At 39.0% G+C, this 22,074-nt stretch overlaps 3 protein-coding genes across 9 annotated transcripts; 2 read left to right on the top strand and 1 right to left on the bottom strand.

The window, feature by feature from the left end:
* The first annotated feature begins 1,855 nt into the window (after positions 1–1,855).
* Positions 1,856–12,302, top strand: LOC103439600 (uncharacterized). 7 transcript variants are annotated; one of them, XM_029106073.2, is made up of 5 exons: positions 1,856–2,026; positions 3,195–3,246; positions 11,598–11,686; positions 11,795–11,864; positions 12,055–12,302. In XM_029106073.2, exons 1-4 carry the CDS (start codon positions 1,955–1,957, stop codon positions 11,837–11,839), a joined length of 258 nt encoding a protein of 85 aa, XP_028961906.1. In that variant the 5' UTR covers positions 1,856–1,954; the 3' UTR covers positions 11,840–11,864; positions 12,055–12,302. The 7 variants fall into 7 exon arrangements, 5 of the variants coding, with proteins under 5 accessions (XP_028961906.1, XP_028961905.1, XP_028961904.1 ...); XM_029106072.2 differs by having other exon boundaries at positions 11,595–11,686; XM_029106071.2 differs by having other exon boundaries at positions 3,120–3,246.
* Positions 12,303–13,189: 887 nt separating this feature from the next.
* On the bottom strand, positions 13,190–13,618 carry LOC103439599 (copper transporter 2-like). The gene has a single exon (XM_008378164.4). The coding sequence runs from the start codon at positions 13,616–13,618 to the stop codon at positions 13,190–13,192; it is 429 nt and encodes a 142-aa protein (XP_008376386.1).
* Positions 13,619–16,490: 2,872 nt separating this feature from the next.
* On the top strand, positions 16,491–20,336 carry LOC103439598 (derlin-1.1-like). The gene is made up of 7 exons (XM_008378162.4): positions 16,491–16,631; positions 16,788–16,923; positions 17,124–17,197; positions 18,789–18,882; positions 19,025–19,153; positions 19,409–19,569; positions 19,814–20,336. The coding sequence occupies exons 1-7, from the start codon at positions 16,615–16,617 to the stop codon at positions 20,061–20,063; spliced, it is 861 nt and encodes a 286-aa protein (XP_008376384.1). The 5' UTR covers positions 16,491–16,614; the 3' UTR covers positions 20,064–20,336.
* Positions 20,337–22,074: the final 1,738 nt, after the last annotated feature.

Genomic DNA, 22,074 nt, shown 5'->3' with positions numbered 1-22,074 from the left:
TGCGACTAAAAAGATAGACTATCAAATTTGACCATTTATGATCGTTAGATAGTGAATACTGCATGTACCGTAACTAGTCCCCTTTTTTCTATATTGTATTATCATTTGTGGAATATGTGATGTTTTTGTATTCAAATGGACCCTCCGAATTTAGTACATCCCCTCAAACCTTTGAATTCAATGGGCCTTTACACCTTGTACGCAAGGATGTTTTTGTATTCGTTAGATATAGACTTGAGTTGCGGATTTTGGATTATTATATTGATAGCACAAGGTGCAAGTATATAGAAGTCACTGACTTGGAGTACAAGCAAAGATAACGTAGTGTACGAGACCACTCCTTCTCTTACAGTATTAACTTTCGAAAGTATGCAAATTTCTCCATCTGTTTGTGTAGGGTGTTCTAGTGTGATTTGTTTGTGTAAAATGTGCATGGGCCATGATTTCCCTTTTCTTCTTTTTTGAGAAAAAAATGCCTTAAACTCCGGTAAGAAAATAATAGTCTGAAATTGCATTGTACTTGTGAGCAACTATCAATGAACATGATCTATTCAAAATGAAATGGTTGTACTCAGCATGCAAGTTCCGTATCTTGTTATGAGAGATTCTTGTTCGTCACGCATGGAGATTGTTAAGCATATATGGTCATTTTCTCATCCTTTCATTTTGCGGCGAGACATTGATGTAAAAGTCAACTGTAGGAGTTTTGTTATGACATAGTTCTTCATATCGTGAGGGAATATATTGTCATCCAGTTTGTAGGGATGGGAGGCCTAAATCGATGTAGCATGAAGTAATATTCTCCTTAATTAGTTGATATCTTGGTTACAAACTTGCACAAAAATGATCCCCCTACAAATTTTAGAGAGGAGCGTATAAGAGTATAAATATCTCGAGATTGTAAGAGAGCATCTCGGGTGGGAATGATCCCCCTACAAATTTTAGAGAGGAGCGTATTAGAGTATAAATATCTCGAGTTTGTAAGAGAGCATCTCGGGTGGGAAATCATCGAAGAAAATGTCAGGAGTCGAAAGGTCTTTAAGCCATCACACGCTCACCAACTTGATTAGGCCGCAGGAACCATATGTCCTGACAGGCCTGGAAAAATTGGTATGATCTCGCATTCCTTTTCCACTCAAGTGTACGGCATCCGCCGTACTTAGGCCCCTCTCCTAGCTAGTTACCTTGAGCATTCTACCCCAGTCCAAGAGGTGGGAGATCTCCTGCCCGAGCACGACCAGCAAGTTCGGAACGATAGGGGTCCTGGTCAATTTCCTGAACAAGAATGCATGCAAAAGTTTACAAATTTCACATTGTTTATTTTCGTAACTATATCACACAAATTATACATGTAAAGAGAAGGGACGAATATTGATATTATTACTTTTATTCTTTTATCTTATGTGTTGTAATGAGGTTACAAACATACCTCTATCTATAGACATTTCGATCTGACACAATTCTATATGTATGAAGAAAATTTTTGCCACCCTAAGACTTTTCACTCAAGACTTTTAAAGGTTGTCACCAAAATCTGATTTAGTTTGCTTTCTCATTATATGGCATTCACACTAAATTTCACAGCGCCATTCCTAGGAAACAAAAATTGTATATTTGCACATGAGTACGTGAACACTCTAAAAAGGACAACTATGCTTGATTTGACAAAGTTAGCCATTGGTTTAGCCACATTGACCAAATGTGCATTTGGACTAAAACACGTGTTAGTCAAACTCGTGCCCAGTAGCTCCAAAGATAACAGAGCAGCAATCATTGCCCCTTTCCATGGCTGCCAACCGTCTGAGCTCGCTTCCAATCTTAATAAAGATCGTATTTTTATTGATGGGTTATCAGGTCATAGGCCACGAAGCTTCGGATTCAGGGCAGTACCCTGTGGTGGTGAGCACATGGCCCTTCGTAGAGGCTGTCAGAGTAGCATGGAGGGCTGCGGATAATGGGTTCTCCGCCGTGGATGCCGTCGTTGAGGGTTGCTCGGCTTGCGAGGAGCTCAGATGTGATGGTACAGGTAGTTTTTGGATTCTTGGATTTAGTTGATTTTATCTTCACGTAAGAAAAATGTTATCAGGAATTGATGGTTGGATTATCTATATGAATTTCATTTGGTAGTCAGTGTTTGTGTGCATTCTCCCCCAATCATGCAAAGTGAAAACAGAATTTTGGATTCTTGGTTTGCCTCCAGATGTAAGTTCTACTTTCTGGGCAAAAAGTGAACTGAAGAAGCCATTCTTTTTCCTCTAGTTATTAATCTGACTAATTGCAATGTGGAGAATTAATCAATATTATCCCACTCAATAGTAGAAAAATAACAGAGGCAGGTTTATTACATGACTTTAGGACGATAAGCTAAAGGTTTTAAGGAGATAACGAAATTGAAAAATCTATCATTTATGATAAGTTAAGAACGTCCATCAAACCAACTTCCTATTATTTTCGAAAAAGGTAAAAGATAAGTTAATTTTTTAGTATGATAGCATGTCGTTTGATTGTAAACAAACATAAAATTTCAGGTTCTCTCGGGTTTATCGAGAAGGATGAGGAAAGGTTGAGCTACAGAAAGAAAATTAAAATTAAATTGAAACTTTTATTTTCCTCAATTGAAATAATTGTGGGATCCGAAATTGCATTTAATAATACAAGGTCTTGAATCTAAATGAAAAGTCTTGAATATAAATGAATGCATTAAGCCCAAGAGAACAACATCAACTGAAATAGAAAGTATAATCACGCATGTTGTATCAATATACTCATGCCGTCGTGTAAGGACTTAACATCTTCTCACCACTATAGTAAAAAACTAACATCTGGAATTGATGTTTGCGTTGTCTGTATGAATTTTGGGTCGTTCCATTTTGTCTCTCTTTGATTTTCTGTTTCCTTTTCTTCACTTTTGCTTTTCTGTTTTCACTTTGCTTTCCTGTTTGCTTTTCTGTTTGCCTTTTGCTTATCTCCGTCTTCATCTCGCTCTCTTCGTGTTGGATCCTTCGGTTGTCTGGCGATTTTGTTTCCGGTCTGTGTTTTTCGACTGGTTGTGTGTTTTGTCCACGCTTATAAAATTGGGTTCGATCGTTTTAACCTCATCTTGCGATCGCTGGGGAAAGAATTTCAGGGTGTTGGTCTCTGTTATCATCGGCGATCCCGGAGTTGGGACTGACCTTCCGGCGAATTTTTGTCAGTTTGACGGCGTCGCGGTTTGGACTGTTGTCGGACAAGTTGAATTGAACTCAGGTATGTTGTAAGATTCATCCAGATCCTATTTGTTCAGGGTTGTTAATTTTTCCTCTAATTTTCTGAAATTGATTGATTAATTTGTTGCGTTAGTTTCTTTAATTTCGTTATCTCTTCTCCCTGCAACTCGGCTCCTCGAATTTCCTCTGTCTCCAGATTGAAATGAATTCAGTCTATTTGGACTAATACTCAAAGTTTCAAACTCATTGTTATAACCTACATTATATTGAAAAACTTGGAATCATTTTTTCATGGATTGGCACATGCACAGCACAAATCAATAATTTGAATTGGAAAGCAAACTCTAACTTGGAAACCATCATGTCCATGAACTGGACAAAGTTTTGTCCAACTCTTTGCTCTTTGTTCCAGTTCTACTGCAAAGCGTGTGTCCGGTTTTTATACACAGAGTGGCAAATGCTTAACAACTATTTTTTCTTTTGTTTAAAATAAAGGACCAAAAACATAATGTTGTTTTTTATTTTATTTTTTATTTTCTGTATCTTCCATTGAAAACTCCGCCTATGTCTTACATGGCCGGTCCCAAGCCCGGATAAAGGAGGAGGGGGAGGGCGTCAGGTAGTCGACAGCCGGCACTCCATGATCACGTCGAATCCTTATGAAAATGAATCCAGAACAAAATCGCGCTAAAGCTAGGGCGTCACCCGTAAGTGGCGCGCTGTGTGGCCCGAGCACAGTGATAAGTGAGTAAGGGTCGCTGTATCTCCATCGGCACCCGGATGCAGTGTTAAATGAGCAAGGGGGCCATAGAAACTTCTTTTCGAACGACTCCACTCAAAGTTGTTTGGGAGCATATGCTCCTATCAACTTTACCCGGGACACACAAAAGAAGTACTTTGATCCTATTAGACGGGGGAGGGTGAAGAAGCTAGGACAGAAGGGTAGAGTTCAAGAGAGCAAAATGCGTTTAGGAACGTGGAATATAGGAACCTTAACGGGAAAATCTATGGAAGTAGTGGAAGTTATGGTGAGGAGAAGGATAAATATTATGTGCCTACAAGAAACTAAGTGGGTTGGTAGTAAGGCAAAAGATCTAGAAAACTCAGGGTTTAAACTTTGGTATTCGGGCACAAATAGAACGAGAAACGGTGTTGGCATCATCGTGGACAAGACCTTGGTACAAGATGTTGTAGATGTCAAGAGGGTAGGAGATAGAATCATGGCAATCAAGATTGTAATAGGACAAGAACTTATCAATGTGATTAGTGCGTACGCACCTCAAGTAGGGTTGGATACGAGTTCGAAGGAGAAATTTTGGGAAGATCTTGGAGACTTGGTGCAAGGAATTGCTCAGACGGAGAAGTTATTTATAGGAGGAGATTTAAATGGACACGTGGGCAGGGAGACAGGCAACTATGGAGGTTTTCATGGTGGCCATGGTTTTGGGGAGAGAAACGAGGATGGGGAAGCTATCTTGGATTTTGCAATGGCATATGATCTCTTCTTAGCCAACACCTTCTTTAAGAAGAGAGAAGAACATGTGATCACCTACAAGAGTGGGTCTTCAAAAACACAAATAGATTTTCTTCTAATGAGGAAAGGGGATCGTATAACTTGTAAGGATTGCAAAGTTATACCAGGAGAGAGCATGGCTAATCAACATCGCTTGTTGGTGATGGATGTACATATCAAAAGAGTAAGACAAAAGAACAAGACTTGGAAGTGCCCAAGGACTAGATGGTGGAATCTAAAAGAAGAAAAACAAGTCATTTTCAAAGAGAAAGTAATCACCCAGTGTGTGTGGGATAGAGAGAGGGAAGCTAGCCAAATGTGGGATTCCATGGCTAGTTGTATTCGAAAAGTAGCAAAAGAGGTATTAGGAGAGTCCAAAGGTTTTGCCCCACACCAAAAGGAATCTTGGTGGTGGAATGAGGAGGTACAAACAAAGGTGAAGGCTAAGAAGGAATGTTGTAAAGCCTTATACAAGGATAGGACCGATGAAAATGGTGAAAGGTATAGAAAAGCAAAGCAAGAAGCGAAGAAAGCTGTGAGAGAAGCTAAGTTAGCGGCTTATGACGATATGTATAAGCGACTAGATACCAAAGAAGGAGAGTTGGATATCTATAAATTAGCTAGAGCAAGGGAAAAGAAGACAAAGGACCTAAACCAAGTGAGGTGCATCAAGGATGAGGATGGAAATGTTCTTGCTACAGAGAACGCGGTTAAAGACAGATGGAAAGGTTATTTTCATAATCTTTTCAATGAAGGACATGAAAGGAGTGCTTCTTTAGGGGAGTTGAGTAACTCAGAAGAGTGTAGAAACTACTCTTTTTATCGTAGAATCCGGAAGGAAGAAGTGGTTGTAGCTTTGAAGAAGATGAAGCATAGAAAAGCAGTAGGCCCAGACGATATACCAATCGAAGTGTGGAAAGTTTTGGGAGAGACAGGTATAACATGGCTCACTGACCTTTTCAATAGGATTTTGAAAACGAAGAAGATGCCAAATGAGTGGCGAACGAGCACTTTGGTGCCTATCTACAAGAATAAGGGTGACGTACAAAATTGCATGAACTATAGGGGTATTAAGCTAATGAGTCATACAATGAAACTCTGAGAGAGAGTCATTGAGCATAGATTGAGGCAAGAGACACGGGTTTCGGACAACCAATTCGGGTTCATGCCAGGGCGCTCAACCATGGAGGCAATCTATCTCTTACGAAGATTGATGGAAAGATATAGAGATGGGAAAAAGGATTTACACATGGTCTTTATAGATTTGGAAAAAGCGTATGATAGGATCCCAAGAGACATTCTTTGGAGGATTTTAGAGAAGAAAGGAGTACGAGTAGCATATATCCAAGCTATAAAGGATATGTATGAAGGAGCAAAGACTGCCGTAAGAACTCATGAAGGACAAACCGAAAGCTTTCCCATAACTGTAGGATTACATCAAGGCTCATCCTTAAGTCCTTACCTTTTTGCGTTGGTAATGGATGAGTTAACAGGACATATTCAAGATGATATTCCTTGGTGTATGCTTTTCGCAGACGATATAGTGTTGATAGATGAAACTTAGGAAGGGGTAAATGCAAAGCTTAACCTTTGGAGAGAAGTGTTGGAATCTAAAGGTCTTCGCCTAAGCCGATCAAAGACAGAATATATGGAGTGCAAGTTCAGTGCAAATGGAGGCCAAAACGAGGTAGGGGTGAGGATCGGAGATCAAGAAATACCAAAGAGCGACCGTTTTCATTACCTAGGATCTATCTTGCAAAAGAACGGAGAATTAGATGGAGATCTCAACCATAGAATACAAGCTGGATGGATGAAGTGGAAGAGTGCATCCGGCGTGTTGTGTGACCGCCGTATGCCACTGAAGCTCAAGGGAAAATTTTATAGGACGGCAATAAGGCCAGCGATGCTGTATGGCACAGAAAGTTGGGCGGTGAAGCATCAACACATACACAAAATGGGTGTAGCGAAGATGAGGATGCTTCGTTGGATGTGTGGGCACACGAGAAAGGATAAGATTAAGAATGAGGATATCCGGGGTAAAGTAGGAGTAGCCGAAATTGAAGGCAAGATGAGAGAAAATCGGTTACGGTGGTTTGGACATGTGCAACGAAGGCCTACTGACGCTCCGATTAGAAGATGCGACTATGGGACAGAGGTTCAGGGCCGAAGGGGTAGAGGAAGACCTAGGAAAACTTTGGAAGAGACTCTAAGAAAAGACTTAGAGTACTTGGATCTAACGAAGGACATGACACAGGACCGAGCACAATGGCGTTCTAAGATTCATATAGCCGATCCCACTCAGTGACTTGGATTTTCCAAGTTTCCAATCGAGAAGTTTTCCTCACTCGGGAAATTAAGGGAACACTACCCCAACCTACATGCTCCACTCAGAAAGCTTCAACATACAAGCTTCAACAAAAGAAAATTCAAAGAACTTAGCGAAGAAGGTTTTGGTGTATTTAACACAATACGTTGAAATGAAGGAAAACTTATTTATTGATATCCCCGATAAGCTACAAATGTGTACATATACATGAGTCAAAATAAACAAACAAGAGGGAGCCTTCACAAGGGTTGCTTAGGAGAAGTCTCAGCAGTCGGTAGAGCCCCAGAAAGAGAAGGCACCGGAGGGGGATCATTCGGAACCTCAGTACTGGACAGAACCCTAGAAGGAGGAGGCATCAGAGGTTGATTATTTGGAGCTTCATTACGCGGTACAGCCCCAGAAGACGAAGGCAATAAATGCCTTTGGAACAAACCCACAAATCTCTGATGATCAAGTAAAACCTGACCATCAGTTTCCTTCATCTGGTCAAGCTTCCTCTTCATGTTTGTAGCATAGTCATGTGCGAGCCGGGGCAACTGTTTATTCTCATGCTTGAGCCCTCTAATCTCCTGTTTGAGACTCATCACCTCAGCCGCCAATGATTCAACTTGGCGGGTTCGAGCAAATAGGCGTTGGGCCATATTAGACACAGAACCTGCACACTGAACACTGAGAGCCAGCGAATCCTTAACAGCTAACTCATCAGACCGTTTGGAAAGTAGTCTGTTATCTTTGGGAGTGAGAAGGTTCCTGGCCACCACTGCAGCAGTCATATCATTCTTCATCACGGAATCCCCAACGGTAAGAGGACCAGTAGGGGAGACGAAGGATGGGCGCCATATGTTGTCTGGAGAAGGCGGGGCTGCCTCTTCAACAAGGTTCAAGTCAAAACGACGGTCGGAGGGACCAGACATTTTCAAAGGTGTTGAAGAGAGAAGAGGTTGGACAAATCAAGATCTTAGAAGTGCAAGAATGGAGCTTCTACTGGTGGAGATTCAAGTGTGCTTTGGAACTTAATGCCAGCCCCTATAAAAATCTGCACTCGACGGATCTTCAGAAATCGAAGAGGCGCCTGCTCAGAAATCGAAGAGGCGTTTGCTTTCTCAAAAGCTGGGCTGCTTAGAGACCACGAGGGTTGATCTCAGAAATCGAAGAGGCGTTTGCTTTCTCAAAAGTTAGGCTGCTCAAAGACCACGAAGGCCGATCTCAGAAATCGAAGAGGCGCTCGCTTTCTCAAAAGCTGGGCTCCTCAGAGACCACGAGGGCCGATCTCAGAAATCGAAGAGGCACCTACTTTTCCAGCCTTGTCAGCACCTGTCACACGCACACTCAGCTTTGCGGAAATTATGGGCATTCTGTCGAAGACTTCTGAGGAAGTAGAAAACACATGAATCTTACTGTTCAATCACCCACTTCCCACACGCAACAATAGCTCATGAGTACCACAGATAACTTTGCCAAAGTTCTCTGCCAAAATTGAGCACGTAAAGCTTGCAGCTCCCACTACATCGCTCTGACCAAGAAAGGTAAAAGAATAGCAAAGAAACAGCACTAACAAAGTTTAGACCCATAAATTTTGAAGGTCTAGCTACCATATTATTACCCACAAGGGTAAAGGAACAGTACCACTGCTGGATAATTGGAAAGTCCCTGTGTGTCAACCTCTATGCTTCGTGGCAAGGTAGACTAGCAAACATGCCCAACCTTTACTCACACTCGAGAAAACACTACCAATAAGATTGCTTGCTCCAAAATCGAAGAGGCACCGTCCTCCGAATCTCGAGAGCCAGACTCCCAACATGACTACTTTCTCAAAAATCGAAGAGAGGGTAAAGGAACAGTACCATTGCTGGATAATTGGAAAATCCCTGTGTGTCAACCTCTGTGCTTCGTGGCAAGGTAGACTAGCAAACATGCCCAACCTTTACTCACATTCGAGAAAACACTCCCAACAAGATTGCTTGCTCCAAAATCGAAGAGGCACCGCCCTCCGAATCTCGAGAGCCAGACTCCCAACATGATTACTTTCTCAAAAATCGAAGTGACACTGCTCCCCGAATCTCGAGAGCCAGACCCCCATCATGATTGCTTTCTTAAAAATCGAAGATGCATCGTTCTCCGAATCAATCGAAGAGACGCTCGCTTTCTCAAAAGCTGGGCTGCTCAGAGACCACGAGGGCCGATCTCAGAAATCGAAGAGGCACCTACTTTTCTAGCCTTGTCAGCACCTGTCACACGCACACTCAGCTTTGCGGAAATTATGGGCATTCTGTCGAAGACTTCTCGAGAGCACAGACCACTTTTTCAAAGTGCTCTGACAGAGTTAAAACATGTGAAGCTGGCAGCTCCCACTACCGTGCTATGACCAAGCAGGGTAAAGGAATAGCATTACTACTTGTTGTTAGAGAGACTCCTATATATGTCGACCTCCATCCCCAACGGACAGGCAGACCTGCAAAAATGTTCAACCCTTCCTCATATTTGAGAGGGCACTCCCAACGAAGCCTTTCGAAATATTCAGCTTTCTTTCCCCCCGATAATACCTTTGCAAACAAGCTATACTAGAGCAAGAATATCTCATATCATTAGGGTTAAAAGCAAGAGTATCCCATATCATGCTTTTTCCCTGTCTTTTCCTTTGGCCTTGTTGTTACCTGCAAGACAAGGAGAAAGAGAGCAATCAGTCAGCACTTGGAATCAAGCTTCCAGCCAGGAACTGACTGCCTGGAACCCCTTACCTGATTACTTACCTGACATTGCTCTCGAGTACTTTTCTTCAACATCTTATGTTTCCAGGGAAGATACCGCATCTGCTTGAGGAACAGATAGGGCAAGTGCGAATGATACAAGGAAGCATGTGGAGACAAGCGTAACAACACACGTGCCGATACATCCATTACTCTGTCAAAAGCAAAAGTATCCCATATCAGCAGGGTCGAACGTACTCTAGATTTGATGGACTTGTTTTGACCCTCAAATTCTTCAGTCGGCTCTGGAGGAAACCAGAAAACCCTCCAGCTCAGTTCAAGAATAAGCCTGTGGAAAGTTACTTCTTCAAAAGCAAAAGTATCCCATATCATCTCTTCTCATCTTTCTTCTCTTTATCCTTCATGCTGCTGCAAGATGGGGAGAAGGTGAACAATCAGCCGGAGCTCTGATTGCTTACCTTGTCTGTCACCTCTTTCAGCAGATCCCCTAGCTCGGCGACTTGGGAGACTCCTACTACATGGTTTGTATCGCGCTTGACCAAGCCTGAAACTACAAGTAAGCTTCAAGTGAAATTGATACATTACCTTGTGCATCTCCACCAGTTAAAGATACCACCCCTGGATGGAGGAAGAGTACTTCCAGAGAAGATGCCACATCTACCTATGAGACAGATAAGGCAAGTCAAGACGATACCACACTCCGATACTTAGAAGTTTCGTGATTACGAGATCATTCTCTCACAATATTTCCTAATGTCATTTGTACTAAATCATTCACTTGTACTCACTAAAGGAGAGCTTGAACCTATGTACTTGTGTAAACCCTTCACAATTAATGAGAACTCTTCTATTCCGTGGACGTAGCCAATCTGGGTGAACCACGTACATCTTGTGTTTGCTTTCCTATCTCTATTCATTTATATACTTATCCACACTAATGACCGGAGCAATCTAGCGAAGATCACAAAAAGCGACCGTTTTTGCTGCCTAGGATCTATCTTGCAAGAGAACGGAGAATTAGATGGAGATCTCAACCATAGAATACGACCTGGACGGATGAAGTGTAAGAGTGCATCCGGCGTGTTATGTGACCGTCGTAGGCCACTGAAGCTCAAGGGGAAATTTTATAGGACGACAATAAGGCCAACGATGTTGTATGGCACAGAATGTTGGACGGTGAAGCATCAACACGTACACAAAATGGGTGTAGCGGAGATGAGGATGCTTCGTGAGATGTGTGGGCACACGAGAAAGGATAAGATTGGGCATGAGGATATCCGAGGTAAAGTAGGAGTAGCCGAAATTGAAGGAAAGATGAGAGAAAATCGGTTCCGGTGATTTGGACATGGGCAAAGAAGGCCGACTGACGCTCCGGTTCGAAGATGTGACTACGGGACAGAGGTTCAGGGCCGAAGGGGTAGAGGAAGACCTAGGAAAACTTTAGAAGAGACTCTAAGAAAAGACTTAGAGTACTTGGATCGAACGGAGGACATGACACAAAACCGAGCGCAATGGCGTTCTAGGATTCATATAGCCGACCCCACTTAGTGGGAAAAGGCTTTGTTGTTGTTGTTGTTGTTGTATCTTCCATTGAAATTGCAATATCTACGATTAAATCATTGCTATATACAACTCTTAATTAGAATAGCAGCAAATACAATTTTCAAACTTTTGAGTCATGTTGCCTTTTCAAGCTTTCAGTCATGCACTAATGATTCTGGAAAAGCAGTTTTATCATTGTTTCTTTGAGATGTCAGATATTCAATATAACAATGTAAACCTTGCTAATTAATGTTGTTTAAGTACTGATTGTGGCCTCGCTCACCTTGCCATTACCCCAGCAGGCTTCCTCTCGCCGTCTCCACAACCCACTTCGCCCAGCTCGATTCACCGTCTCAACCACCACCTCAACATCGACCACGAGACCTTCCAGGTTCAATCTCTCTGTCTCTAGAAATTCAGTTTTTCCTTTCTTTTGATTTATTTTTAAAATTTAAATGTTTTTGTTGATGATTTGGTTTATTGAATTTGACAAAATCAGGTGTTAGATCAAACTGTACCTTCAACCCTCGAGAAGGTGATCTAGGTGAAGGTTGTAAAAATGAGCATTTGTAAGTCCTATCAATTTTCAATTTTTAGTTTTCTTGCTTTTATTTTAGTTTTTTTTGTTACTAAGTTTAACTATCAGTGCCACTACTAATATCTTGGTTTGTTAATTAAAAAATGTGTCCATTCGAATTGCCAAATCTGGAACATTTATTGAAGGAATTCTGATTTCATCTTTATGGACTTTACAAATAGGAAGAGGAGGAGACAATAAGAAGTACAAGGGGATGCATTTGGCTCCCACTTTTGAGTTTACTACCATGAGCAGGTTCTCAAAAACAGGCAACTGGTCAGATTAAGAAAAAACATTTTTTTTCTTAATTTGATATAAAGTTTGAATTTTAAATTCTGAGTTGGATTTAGTTCTTCATTAATTTGATGGGTTTGAATTAAATGGAAGAAGTTTGCTTTCATTAATGCATAAATTATTGATTGTTTTAGTTGAGATGCTAAGGAACACCCGAACACATGGTACAATTTACACATTTTCGAGATTTTCTACATCTTCAACAATGTTTCAAACCCGCTGCAACATGCAGGTACAATTTGCTAGTAAGATTTGAAGGCCGAGGTGAAGGGTCATAATTTTGTGGGTATTAAAACTTCTCATTCAAAAAAAGAATAAGTTATGAGGTATTGATGTTCACCAGTTTGTGGGGATTGAAATAAGTTTCGTTTATGAGTAATCTAGCTTCTACCTATTCGGACCTTTTTATTCATTTCAATAGTCAACATGCCTTAATTTAGTTAGCTTAGTCCAATATTATTTACCAAACGAGCCTCACTATAGTGATGTGTTTGACATGCTGATGTGGCGTATCAAACGCATTACAATTGTAACACGTATATCAAGTGTAGTGGTACGAGAAGGGTAGAATAATGAAGTAGGATTCTCCCTTAACTTTTTTGAGGTGTAGTTCAAATATTACTTCATTCGAACAGAAATGCAAATCATACAAATATTAGTTCATTTCAGTCACAAGCAAACTAGCTAAAACACAACACAACAAGCACATGAAAATCTTTGGTGAAAAAAAAGCAACCACACACAAAATATGGGGGTAACTTTTGCTCACCATCCTTAAGTGATAGTGATGTTCATCACCTTATTTATCATCGCTTGATGAATTTAAATTCTGAGATTTATTTCTATCCGCCACATAAATGTCAAAATTTAAACTCATCTGATAATAATAGATTAGATGGTGAGCAAAACTATTTCCCGTTAAATATAGTCACGCACTATATAACAAACCAACAAAAACAGAAGATAGAAACAAACCCAAGCGCCCACACAAACTTAAGCACCGATCAACAACAAGAAGATAAATCAAACTTTGGGCTCGGGCGAGTCGGGGTGTTGGCCATGATCACGAACCTTAACGATGAAGAAACCTAGCGCATGGCCGGCCACGGCGGCGATGAGGATTCCGATATTGAATGACATGACAGAGAGCATGACCAGGTAAGCCAAACCGGTACGAAAGCTGTGGACGCCGGTCTGACCGAGGAGGGATAGGTAGGGTTTGGCTGCCGGTCTGTGTTTGGGCAAAACGGACAATACCTCGACGGCGACAGCGAGGAGGAAGATCAAGAAGAGAGCCAAGACGTACATGCTGAGGTTGTTGTTAGGCCACTTGGGGAAGAGGATGATGACATCTTTGCCCCATGTGAGGCTGCTGCTCATCATCATGGTACCATAAGTTGTGTTCGTCAGGTCGCCCTTGGGCGGAGGAGACATATTTGGCATGTCGTCCATTTCTCTCTCTAGAGAGAGAGAGAGAGAGAGAGAGAGAGAGACAGAGAGAGACAGAGACAGAGGTTTGTGATTTTGAGGTTGGATTACTTCGGATGAATATGGTTTTGGTGGCAATGGAATGTGATTTTTTCTTCTTGATTTTAGTGTATATTATATAAATGGAGGACCTGAAAAGCAACGACGTTGGGGGTCATGACGACCGAGGTTTGAGAGATGAGTGGCCTTCTTTTTATTTTACTATGGCTTTTGTTTGTTTCATATGGATTTTAATGTAATTTTACAATTTCCACAGTTCCACTGTATTAAACTTTTTAAGATATTTTGTAACTTGCATTGTCATACTAAATATAAAACTTTGAACAAGTTTATTTTAATGTGATACATGACAGATGTGAGTTAAGTTAGTTGATTATATAATATGTTTGTTTTTACACACTTGAGTTCGAATCTCATTTCTCAATAAATGACCAAAAAATATATAATGTTTCGTTCAGATCCACAGTCCGAGAATAAATCATATATCTAGGCCAAGATCAATATGTTGGTCCATTAAATTTATATTGGAGAAGGAAATAAAAAGATTCAATGGTGCTTAGAAAGTGGAGATGGAGGAGTGGGCACGTACAAAGGAAATGATAGAAATAAAGGTGATGGAACTAATAAGTAATAAGGATTTGACCTATCAAAGAATACAGCATTAGTGGAATCTAATAACTTAATCGTCTTTGGTATTTCAGGATAGGAGTCTAGGAGAGGTATACTAGTCCGTACACCATATCTAACTATAGTTGCCACCTAGTTATTGCTAAAAGGAGTAGGATTCTATCTCTTCGTTTTTTTTCGTCTCCTTCTCTTTCCTCTTATTTGAACGGTTACGGTTAAGGCATATCAATATTTTATATTATTTTTTTGAGTAAATTGTAACTATGGTCTCTTAACTTTAATTCAATTTGAGCAAATGTCTCTCAACTAAAAATCAATTACCATTGGTCCCTCACCTCATCAAAACGTGCAGCTATGGTCCCTCAACTAAAAATTCATTACCATTGGTCCCTCAACTTTAATTCAACTGGAGAAATAATCTCTTAACTTTAACCCAATTGTAGCAATGGTCCTTCCAACATAACTCGTTTTGACAAAATTTTTGACGTAATTTACGAAAATGACCACAATTACACACTTTGATGAGTTGAGGGATCCTAATTATATAAATGGTTATTCCAACATAACTTATTTTGACAAAATTTTGACAAAATTGATGAAAATAACTATAGCTACACATTTTGATAAGTTGAGGGACTAATGGTAATGGATTTTTAGTTGAGGGATCATTGCTCCAATTTAATTAAAGTTGAGGGACCATTGCTACAATTTACTCTATTTTTTTTTATAAAAATAGAAAGACAAAATAGAGAATGTGAGAGGAAGAGATGGAAGGTGATGGAAAGAAGATGAGAGAGAATCCTACTCCTTGCTAAAAAACATCATAATTCCTATCAACTACTATGAGCGTGGCTAAAACGCCAGTGATTATTTTTTTTTCTTTTTTTTTAACAAACGATATTATCTATACTAAAGGGAAGGGGATAAACTTAGTCTCACAATGAGCTAGCAACAATGTAGTTCAAATTCGCCTTTAGTGAGAATCGAACCTAAGACCGTACATTTTAATGCTCAAATTTAGTTGTTCATTTGTTCTGTATTCAATATGCTTTGTTGCAATGTAGAAAAATTGCAAATTGTTGAGTTGAGGCATGCAAACAAACCCAATCCCCCACAATGTTATGACTGTCACATTGCCACGTAGTATTATAATGCGTGTTAATTGTTACATTGATACTCTACGGAAAAAAAAGTAAGAAGGTTGATAATTTTCTAACCTAGTATATATTAACAACACATGGTACGCGTACATATATATTATAACATGAGCGAAATTATAATATAACATGGTGGTATGACTACCACGCTGAAGAATCTCTCACGTTAAGAATTTTGTGCATCGCACATTCCATGCTGGGAGAATTTTGTATCAATATATAGCTGAAAATGTTCGAAGTTAGTATCTTGGTTGACTCTAAACAAAATCATATCATGTAAAAAAGCTGCACTAAGTACGATGCATACGTGGACAGTAATTGTCTTAGCTCAATAGCCTGGGTAGTAAGGGGTCGTTTGTTGCGCCGGATTATCTCGGACTGGACTAGCTTTAAGGACTAAGCTGGACTGGCTTAGACTAGACTAAGCTGGACTGGCTTAGACTAGACTAAGCTGGACTAACTTAGTGAAGCGTTTGGTGCAGTGTTGGACTAAGAAGCTGGATAATAACAAATTCTAATATTATATTATTTAATATATAAATTATTAATATTTTATTATGATCTAAGTGACCGGAGATAACGGGGAGTCTATTGGGAGTGGTTGTTGAGTATGACGAGGACGAGAGAAGATAGTCTTAGCTAGTCCCATGGTTATTGGGGGGTCTCGCTAAGACCTCTTAGTGAAGGGTTTTGTCCATGCTAGTCCCATTTAGTCTCATTAATGTTAGTCTCAGCATGGAACAAACACAGTATTGGACTAACAGCTAGTCCAGTCTAGTCCAGTCCCACTTAGTGAGGGCAAACAAACGCCCCCTAATCGTATTAGTGGAGCGGATTTGCTCTGGGTTCAATGCATACGTGGTCAATGGAGCGAAGATAATGGAAGGAAGACTTGGTTGAAATCAAAGTCTTTTCCCTGACCCTTATGTTGGGTTATTGAACCAAAGTCTTTTCCATGACCCTTACGTTGGGTTATGGCGACGACCCCAATGTCTCTTCTTTGGATTTTTCAACACCTTCATAAAGAAAATGCTGAAAATATATACATTCTTTATATAATATATATATATATATATGTATATGTGTGTGTATATATATATATATAATTGTATTAATTGGTCGTAACTCGATCATTTTTCACTTCAACTTTCCAGCTCCCATAAACGTTTGCTTACAATGTCTACGCCTGGGGAGTAAGCAACCTCTCTTCATCTAACTCGATATGGATATCTGTAATTTTTGTTTTCTTCATGAAAACACACGCTCGTTTTGTTACATAAATATAGGATTAGACGAGATTATCTTCTCGATGAAGCTTGTTAAATGAATTCCTCACCATGATATTGCAGATACTATCGATCTCTACCGCCGGTGAGCAAGACGTATGGAGTCGGATGTTTTATGTTTGCAGCTGCCTTGTACTTCCAACTTTATAATCCTTGGAACATAGCCCTTGATTATGGCCTTGTCATAAAACGTTTCCAGGTAAGTCAAAATCTAATCTTCTCTAATTAGTTGCTCACCTTTCTGCCAACAAGATTATATAAGATTCATATACGTACATGCGGAAAGAAAGATCGAACATGTTTGATTTTTTTCTTCGTTCAAAGAATTATGATATCTCAGATTTGGCTACCATACTTGCATGTTTTTTTGGTTTTACTAATGAATCATGATGATTGAAGGTTTGGAGGCTTGTTACCAATTTCTTCTTTCTCGGACCCTTTTCCTTCCCGTTTGCTTGCGATCTTATAATGATGTGAGTAAAGATGTGACTTTTCGCATTAAGATTAGGGTGATAATTGGGTAGTGGGTACTCACTAGTGAGTGTTCACTTTTTTATTTTATCCGATAATATTATTAGAAAGCGAGTCATAGAGTGCGTTTGTTGCATTAGACTAGCTTTAGGAACTAAATTAGATTGACTTAGAATATACTAAATTGGACTGACTTAGTGAAGCGTTTGGTGCATTGTCGGAATAAGAAGCAGCATAATGAAAATATAACTAATTGTTATTCCTAGTCCTTAATCTTCTGCGAAGCAAACGCAACCTAGCAAAATTTCTGATAATCAAACTTTGGAAAAACAGAGTAAGCATCCAGATTCCAGACAGCAATTGTTTCCTAATCAATTTCAATTTCAAGAAACATTTTGGAATTGTGACAAAATTGGCCACGAAAACAAATTTAAAACCCTAAAAATCCAATAATTTTATAGAAATCTACCCAATTCAGACACAAAGATACTTTAAACACAATGATTAATAATTTAGGGGGTGGGGGGAGGGCAAGAAATGTAACCTTTCTAAAGCTGAGCCTAACGTCTAAACCTACAAAACAGAGTGAGCAACATCACAAGGTTAAAATAAAATAAAAAAAGTGAGACAAACATGTATGTCAAGATGCACATTAAGTAAATTGAAAAGTAGCTACATATTCTTACTAATCAGGCTTATGGCCTCGCCCTAAAAATAAATATTTTATTCTCTAAGCCAAAAATGTTTTCTAAAGTAGTGCATAGACAACCCTAATACACTGCTACACTATATTTATAGTCTTTATTCCTTATCCTGCCTAAACAAGGTCTTCTAATAAATCTGGAAGTCTAATTAAAATAATAAATAAACGTTTCCGATTCAAAGTGATATTCGAACTGCAAAGAAGACCCTCTTTTGACCGACCAAATCAACTCCGATTTGGTCTCAAAATATCTCTTTTTAAAGCTTGACATGTCCTCTTCAAATCTTCAGAAGGAACCAATATGTTATCTTGACCTTCAAAATGCCTAAAACGTCCAGAAACATCCATTTGAGAAAGCTACAGTCAACCTTCTTTTATTCGCCACGAATAAACGACAAGGAATCAAAATTTGAAATTTTGACACAATCATCTTGAAAGACTCACGAATCTATTCCAATTGGAATTACTCCAAAATTCCTTCATTTGATCCCATTTTGGCCAAAGTAGAATTGCATGTCCCGTAGTTGAAATATAGAGCAAAGTATCAAAATTGTACCAAAATATTAAATAAATTATAACTAAGATTAAGGTAAAAATATAGATAAATATGGACTCATCACTAGTCCCACAATGTAATAAGCACGAGACTACACTAATACTTAGTCCAATCTAGTTCAGTAAAAACTAATGAGGGCAAACAAATACCCTCATAAAGTATTCACTAATGAACACCTAAGTATTATCTTTAATACTTGAATACTCACTAGCGAATACCTAAATATTATCCCTAAAGATGTATCGGTTGGACCATTTCGTCCAATATCTTGTTCATATAACTAATTGAGTAAGCTTTTATTTTTTATTATTTTTATATATTTCCAATGGAATAGAGCAAGATATGGTGTTGCATTGGAGAGAGGACCGTTTGACAAGAGAACGGCAGACTTTTTGTGGATGCTTATGTTTGGAGCTCTCTCACTTTTGGTAAGCAGTGTATAATTTCTAATCTAATTTGTGTCGCAAAGTATTCTGGATATATCGAAAAATTATTGTTGTATTATAGTTCTTGTTGTTGCACAGACTAATGTGAAAGAACGATATTCTTAAGACGATTTTCTTTCTTAAGGCTATGGCTGCAGTTCCATATTTATGGTCTCCGTTTATGGGAACTTCTGTGGTTTTCATGATCGTCTATGTATGGTCTCGTGAGTTCCCAAATTCACGTGTCAACATAGCTGGTGTTGTGTCCTTTAAGGTACTTTTCTCCCCGTTGGATACGAGTATTCTCTCTTTCTATCCCATTATGCGATTGTTTCTCTGAAAAATATTTCCGCTTAAGTGCTTTAATAAGTTTTTTTAGAATGCGCTTATATAACCACTTTTAAATTATTTTTCTTATCAAAGTAGTCATAAAAACGCTTTAATCCTTCCAGCAACAGTCCTCCCACCTTTTTTTAACATGGCAATTTAATTAGGGCTAGCATATTGACCATGTTGTGTGTGTATGTAGGGGTTCTATCTTCCCTACGTACTGCTGACTCTGGATTTGATGTTTGGAGTTCCTTTGAAGCCAGATATTATGGGGATGGTTGCAGGTCATCTCTATTACTTTTTAACTGTGCTTCATCCTCTTTCTGGTGGAAAATTCACTCTCAAGACTCCTCTCTGGGTGTATCCTTTGCCGTGCACATACACATATTGCATTTCATTAGTCTTGAGATTTAATAACAACAACAAAACTTTATCACACTAAATGAAGTAGGCTGTATAAATCCTAAAATGCCACTGAGATTGGTTTTGGCATTCTACGATGTATACAACCAATCGCAATTAGTGGAATAAGGCTTTGTTGTTGTTTTTTTATTAGCACCATTTTTTCTGTACATATGTGTAGACCTTAATCATGGATTACCAGACACAAATTAGTAGCCTTCTGGGGTCAGGGAATCCAAGTCAATTCCCCAGTGGAGCGCAATCCACAAGCCGGAGTTGCATTCCGAGGAAGAAGCTTTCGACTCAACGGGAGTACTAGAACAAGCACCCCAGTGCAGCCACAAACAAGCACCCCAGTGCAGCCACAAACAAGCAGCGGGACTACTACCACCACACAGCAGGCTGATGGAGTTGCTTTCCGTGGGACAGGCAGGCGCCTCAACGATCCTTAAGTAGCTAGTTCGCTATGATCAGTCATCAGATACCGTTACGACAAGAGGTTTGTGGTTGAGACACAGCAGTGGGTATGCTAGAGCATTCCATTTGGTAGACAATGGTGCAGATTTCTTATGGACAAGTAGAAATGTAGCAAATTGTCATAATTTTACAGTAGTTGAGAATATTATTGCCTATATTTCTTCATTGAAATTACTCAACCAAGGACCCGCGCCAACTTGGCGGTGACCAAAAGCGCTTTCAAATAATGAAAACCTGTTTACAACACATTTGACAAGAATTTTAAAAGTGCTTTTCGTGCTTTCTGAATAAGCATCTGCCCTGTGTAAATTGAGTTTTCGATTTTGTTGACGACAACCAAATGAAGTTACCACCTCATCAAACTTTTGATTTCCACTGCCTTGATATCTGTTTCAAACCATAAGTTCATTTATTTATTTTGCATACCAAATGGTCCTTCCCCTTATCAACAAATCTAGTGGGTTAAATCATATACGGGCACGTTAGAGAAGCGCTTTTAAATGACTGAAAATGTTTTTAGGAAAAAATATTTTTGAAATAAATCATTAGTAAAAATGAAAGTTAATTTTGAAAAAACACTTGAAGTACTTTTTGCAAGAAGCATATAATTACAAGAAGCGCTTCAACTGCTTTTGAAACCTAAAAACATTTCTCTAAAAGTGCTTTCACTTCACTCATTTAAAAGCATTTTCTAAACGAGCCCTCATCCAAGCTTCCATTGTTTTTTTTTTCTTTTTGTCAAATGATAGATTTTATTAGATTAAATGTTAGATTAGTCATTGATGAAGTTCAAACCCACGTCGTCATGCAAAAGCTCAACACTTTTCTACCACTGTAGTAAATGACCACTTGCTCATCCAAGCTTGCATTTAGAAAGTCAGTTTTTACATCAATTTGATGTAATTCAAGATTAAAATGAGTTGTACAATGCCATTATAATCCTTAAAGAATCTTCTGCAAATACTAAAAAGAAAGTTTCAATCTAATCTACTTCCTCCGTTTGAGCGAATCCATTAGCTACAAGTCAGAGCCTTATGTCTCTCTCAACCCTGCCTTGCGAGCACCTTTTTGTTTTAAAAAACCCCATTTTTTTTATTTATTTTAGCTGGTTGTGTCTTACAGAAACATTATAAATTTTACACCCTAGCTATTCAACATACAAGATTCTAACCTACTTTTGAACAGAGAAATCCAAATGTCGATCAAAGAAAACCAGACGACCTATATTTATAAATATATAGAGAAAACAAAAGACCTAGTGATCACCTGCCAACAAAAAGCAATAGAAGATAGGGAATGAGGTTGCTTTCCGGATCCTCTTTGTGAGATCCTAAAAATCTTTAAATTTTGTCTGTTCATCGTATATCATGCAATTAGAAATTATTTTAACTATTTTTATTTAAAATTAAATATGAATAGTACTTGACAGAAACTAATCACACGATATACGATGAACGAACACGATTTAAAAATCCTCAGAATTCTCACAGGAAAGGATCCTCATTCGAAAATAGGTTATATCAAAGTTGGTGTGAACACATGACTAATCTACATGCATGGGAAAGGAACTGCCAAGTCAAAAGCTTCAGACCAGCTTAATTTTGTTCTCTTTGAACTCACTGTGTAAGTCAGCCATGGTAATTGTTGGTCTTCGCGATCAATTTTTTCAGGATTTAATTTTTAATTATAATTTGTACATATATAATTCTGCTCTAACTTGTGTGAAGGTTTTACTGTTTTTTTTTTTTCTTTCTAATAATCCTACAGCTCAAATACTTATAGCAGAATTAGACAAAGAAATTGGAGCCCATGTACAGGAGGCGATTTGTCCCAAGTGAAAAGAAATGATCTTTTGACCTAAAAGCCAAAAATGGCATGTTTTCATGCTGTATAAGGTTGAATTTTTAAAATCTAACAAATAGCCTTGTTTTTTTGGGAATTGAGTTCGGTTTTGCCAAGTTTTTCGTTAGTTCTGAATACTCTATA

The sequence above is a fragment of the Malus domestica genome, chromosome 07, assembly GCF_042453785.1.
Source record: "Malus domestica chromosome 07, GDT2T_hap1".
Lineage (NCBI taxonomy): Eukaryota > Viridiplantae > Streptophyta > Magnoliopsida > Rosales > Rosaceae > Malus > Malus domestica.
The sequence above is the reverse complement of the archived record's forward strand: the minus strand, read 5'-3'. Positions and strand labels throughout refer to the sequence as shown.

What these genes read in the sequence shown, in the direction of transcription:
- LOC103439600 (XM_029106070.2), top strand. Translation starts at nt 1,955, where the DNA reads ATGGGTTCTCCGCCGTGGATGCCGTCGTTGAGGGTTGCTCGGCTTGCG. An exon ending in GCTCAGATGTGATGGTACAG is followed by an intron (nt 2,027 to 3,119) that starts GTAGTTTTTGGA and finishes CGCTGGGGAAAG; the next exon opens with AATTTCAGGGTGTTGGTCTC. An exon ending in TCGACCACGAGACCTTCCAG is followed by an intron (nt 11,687 to 11,794) that starts GTTCAATCTCTC and finishes TGACAAAATCAG; the next exon opens with GTGTTAGATCAAACTGTACC.
- LOC103439599 (XM_008378164.4), bottom strand. Translation starts at nt 13,618, where the DNA reads ATGGACGACATGCCAAATATGTCTCCTCCGCCCAAGGGCGACCTGACG.
- LOC103439598 (XM_008378162.4), top strand. An exon ending in TTGTCATAAAACGTTTCCAG is followed by an intron (nt 16,924 to 17,123) that starts GTAAGTCAAAAT and finishes TGATGATTGAAG; the next exon opens with GTTTGGAGGCTTGTTACCAA. An exon ending in CTGGTGTTGTGTCCTTTAAG is followed by an intron (nt 19,154 to 19,408) that starts GTACTTTTCTCC and finishes GTGTGTATGTAG; the next exon opens with GGGTTCTATCTTCCCTACGT.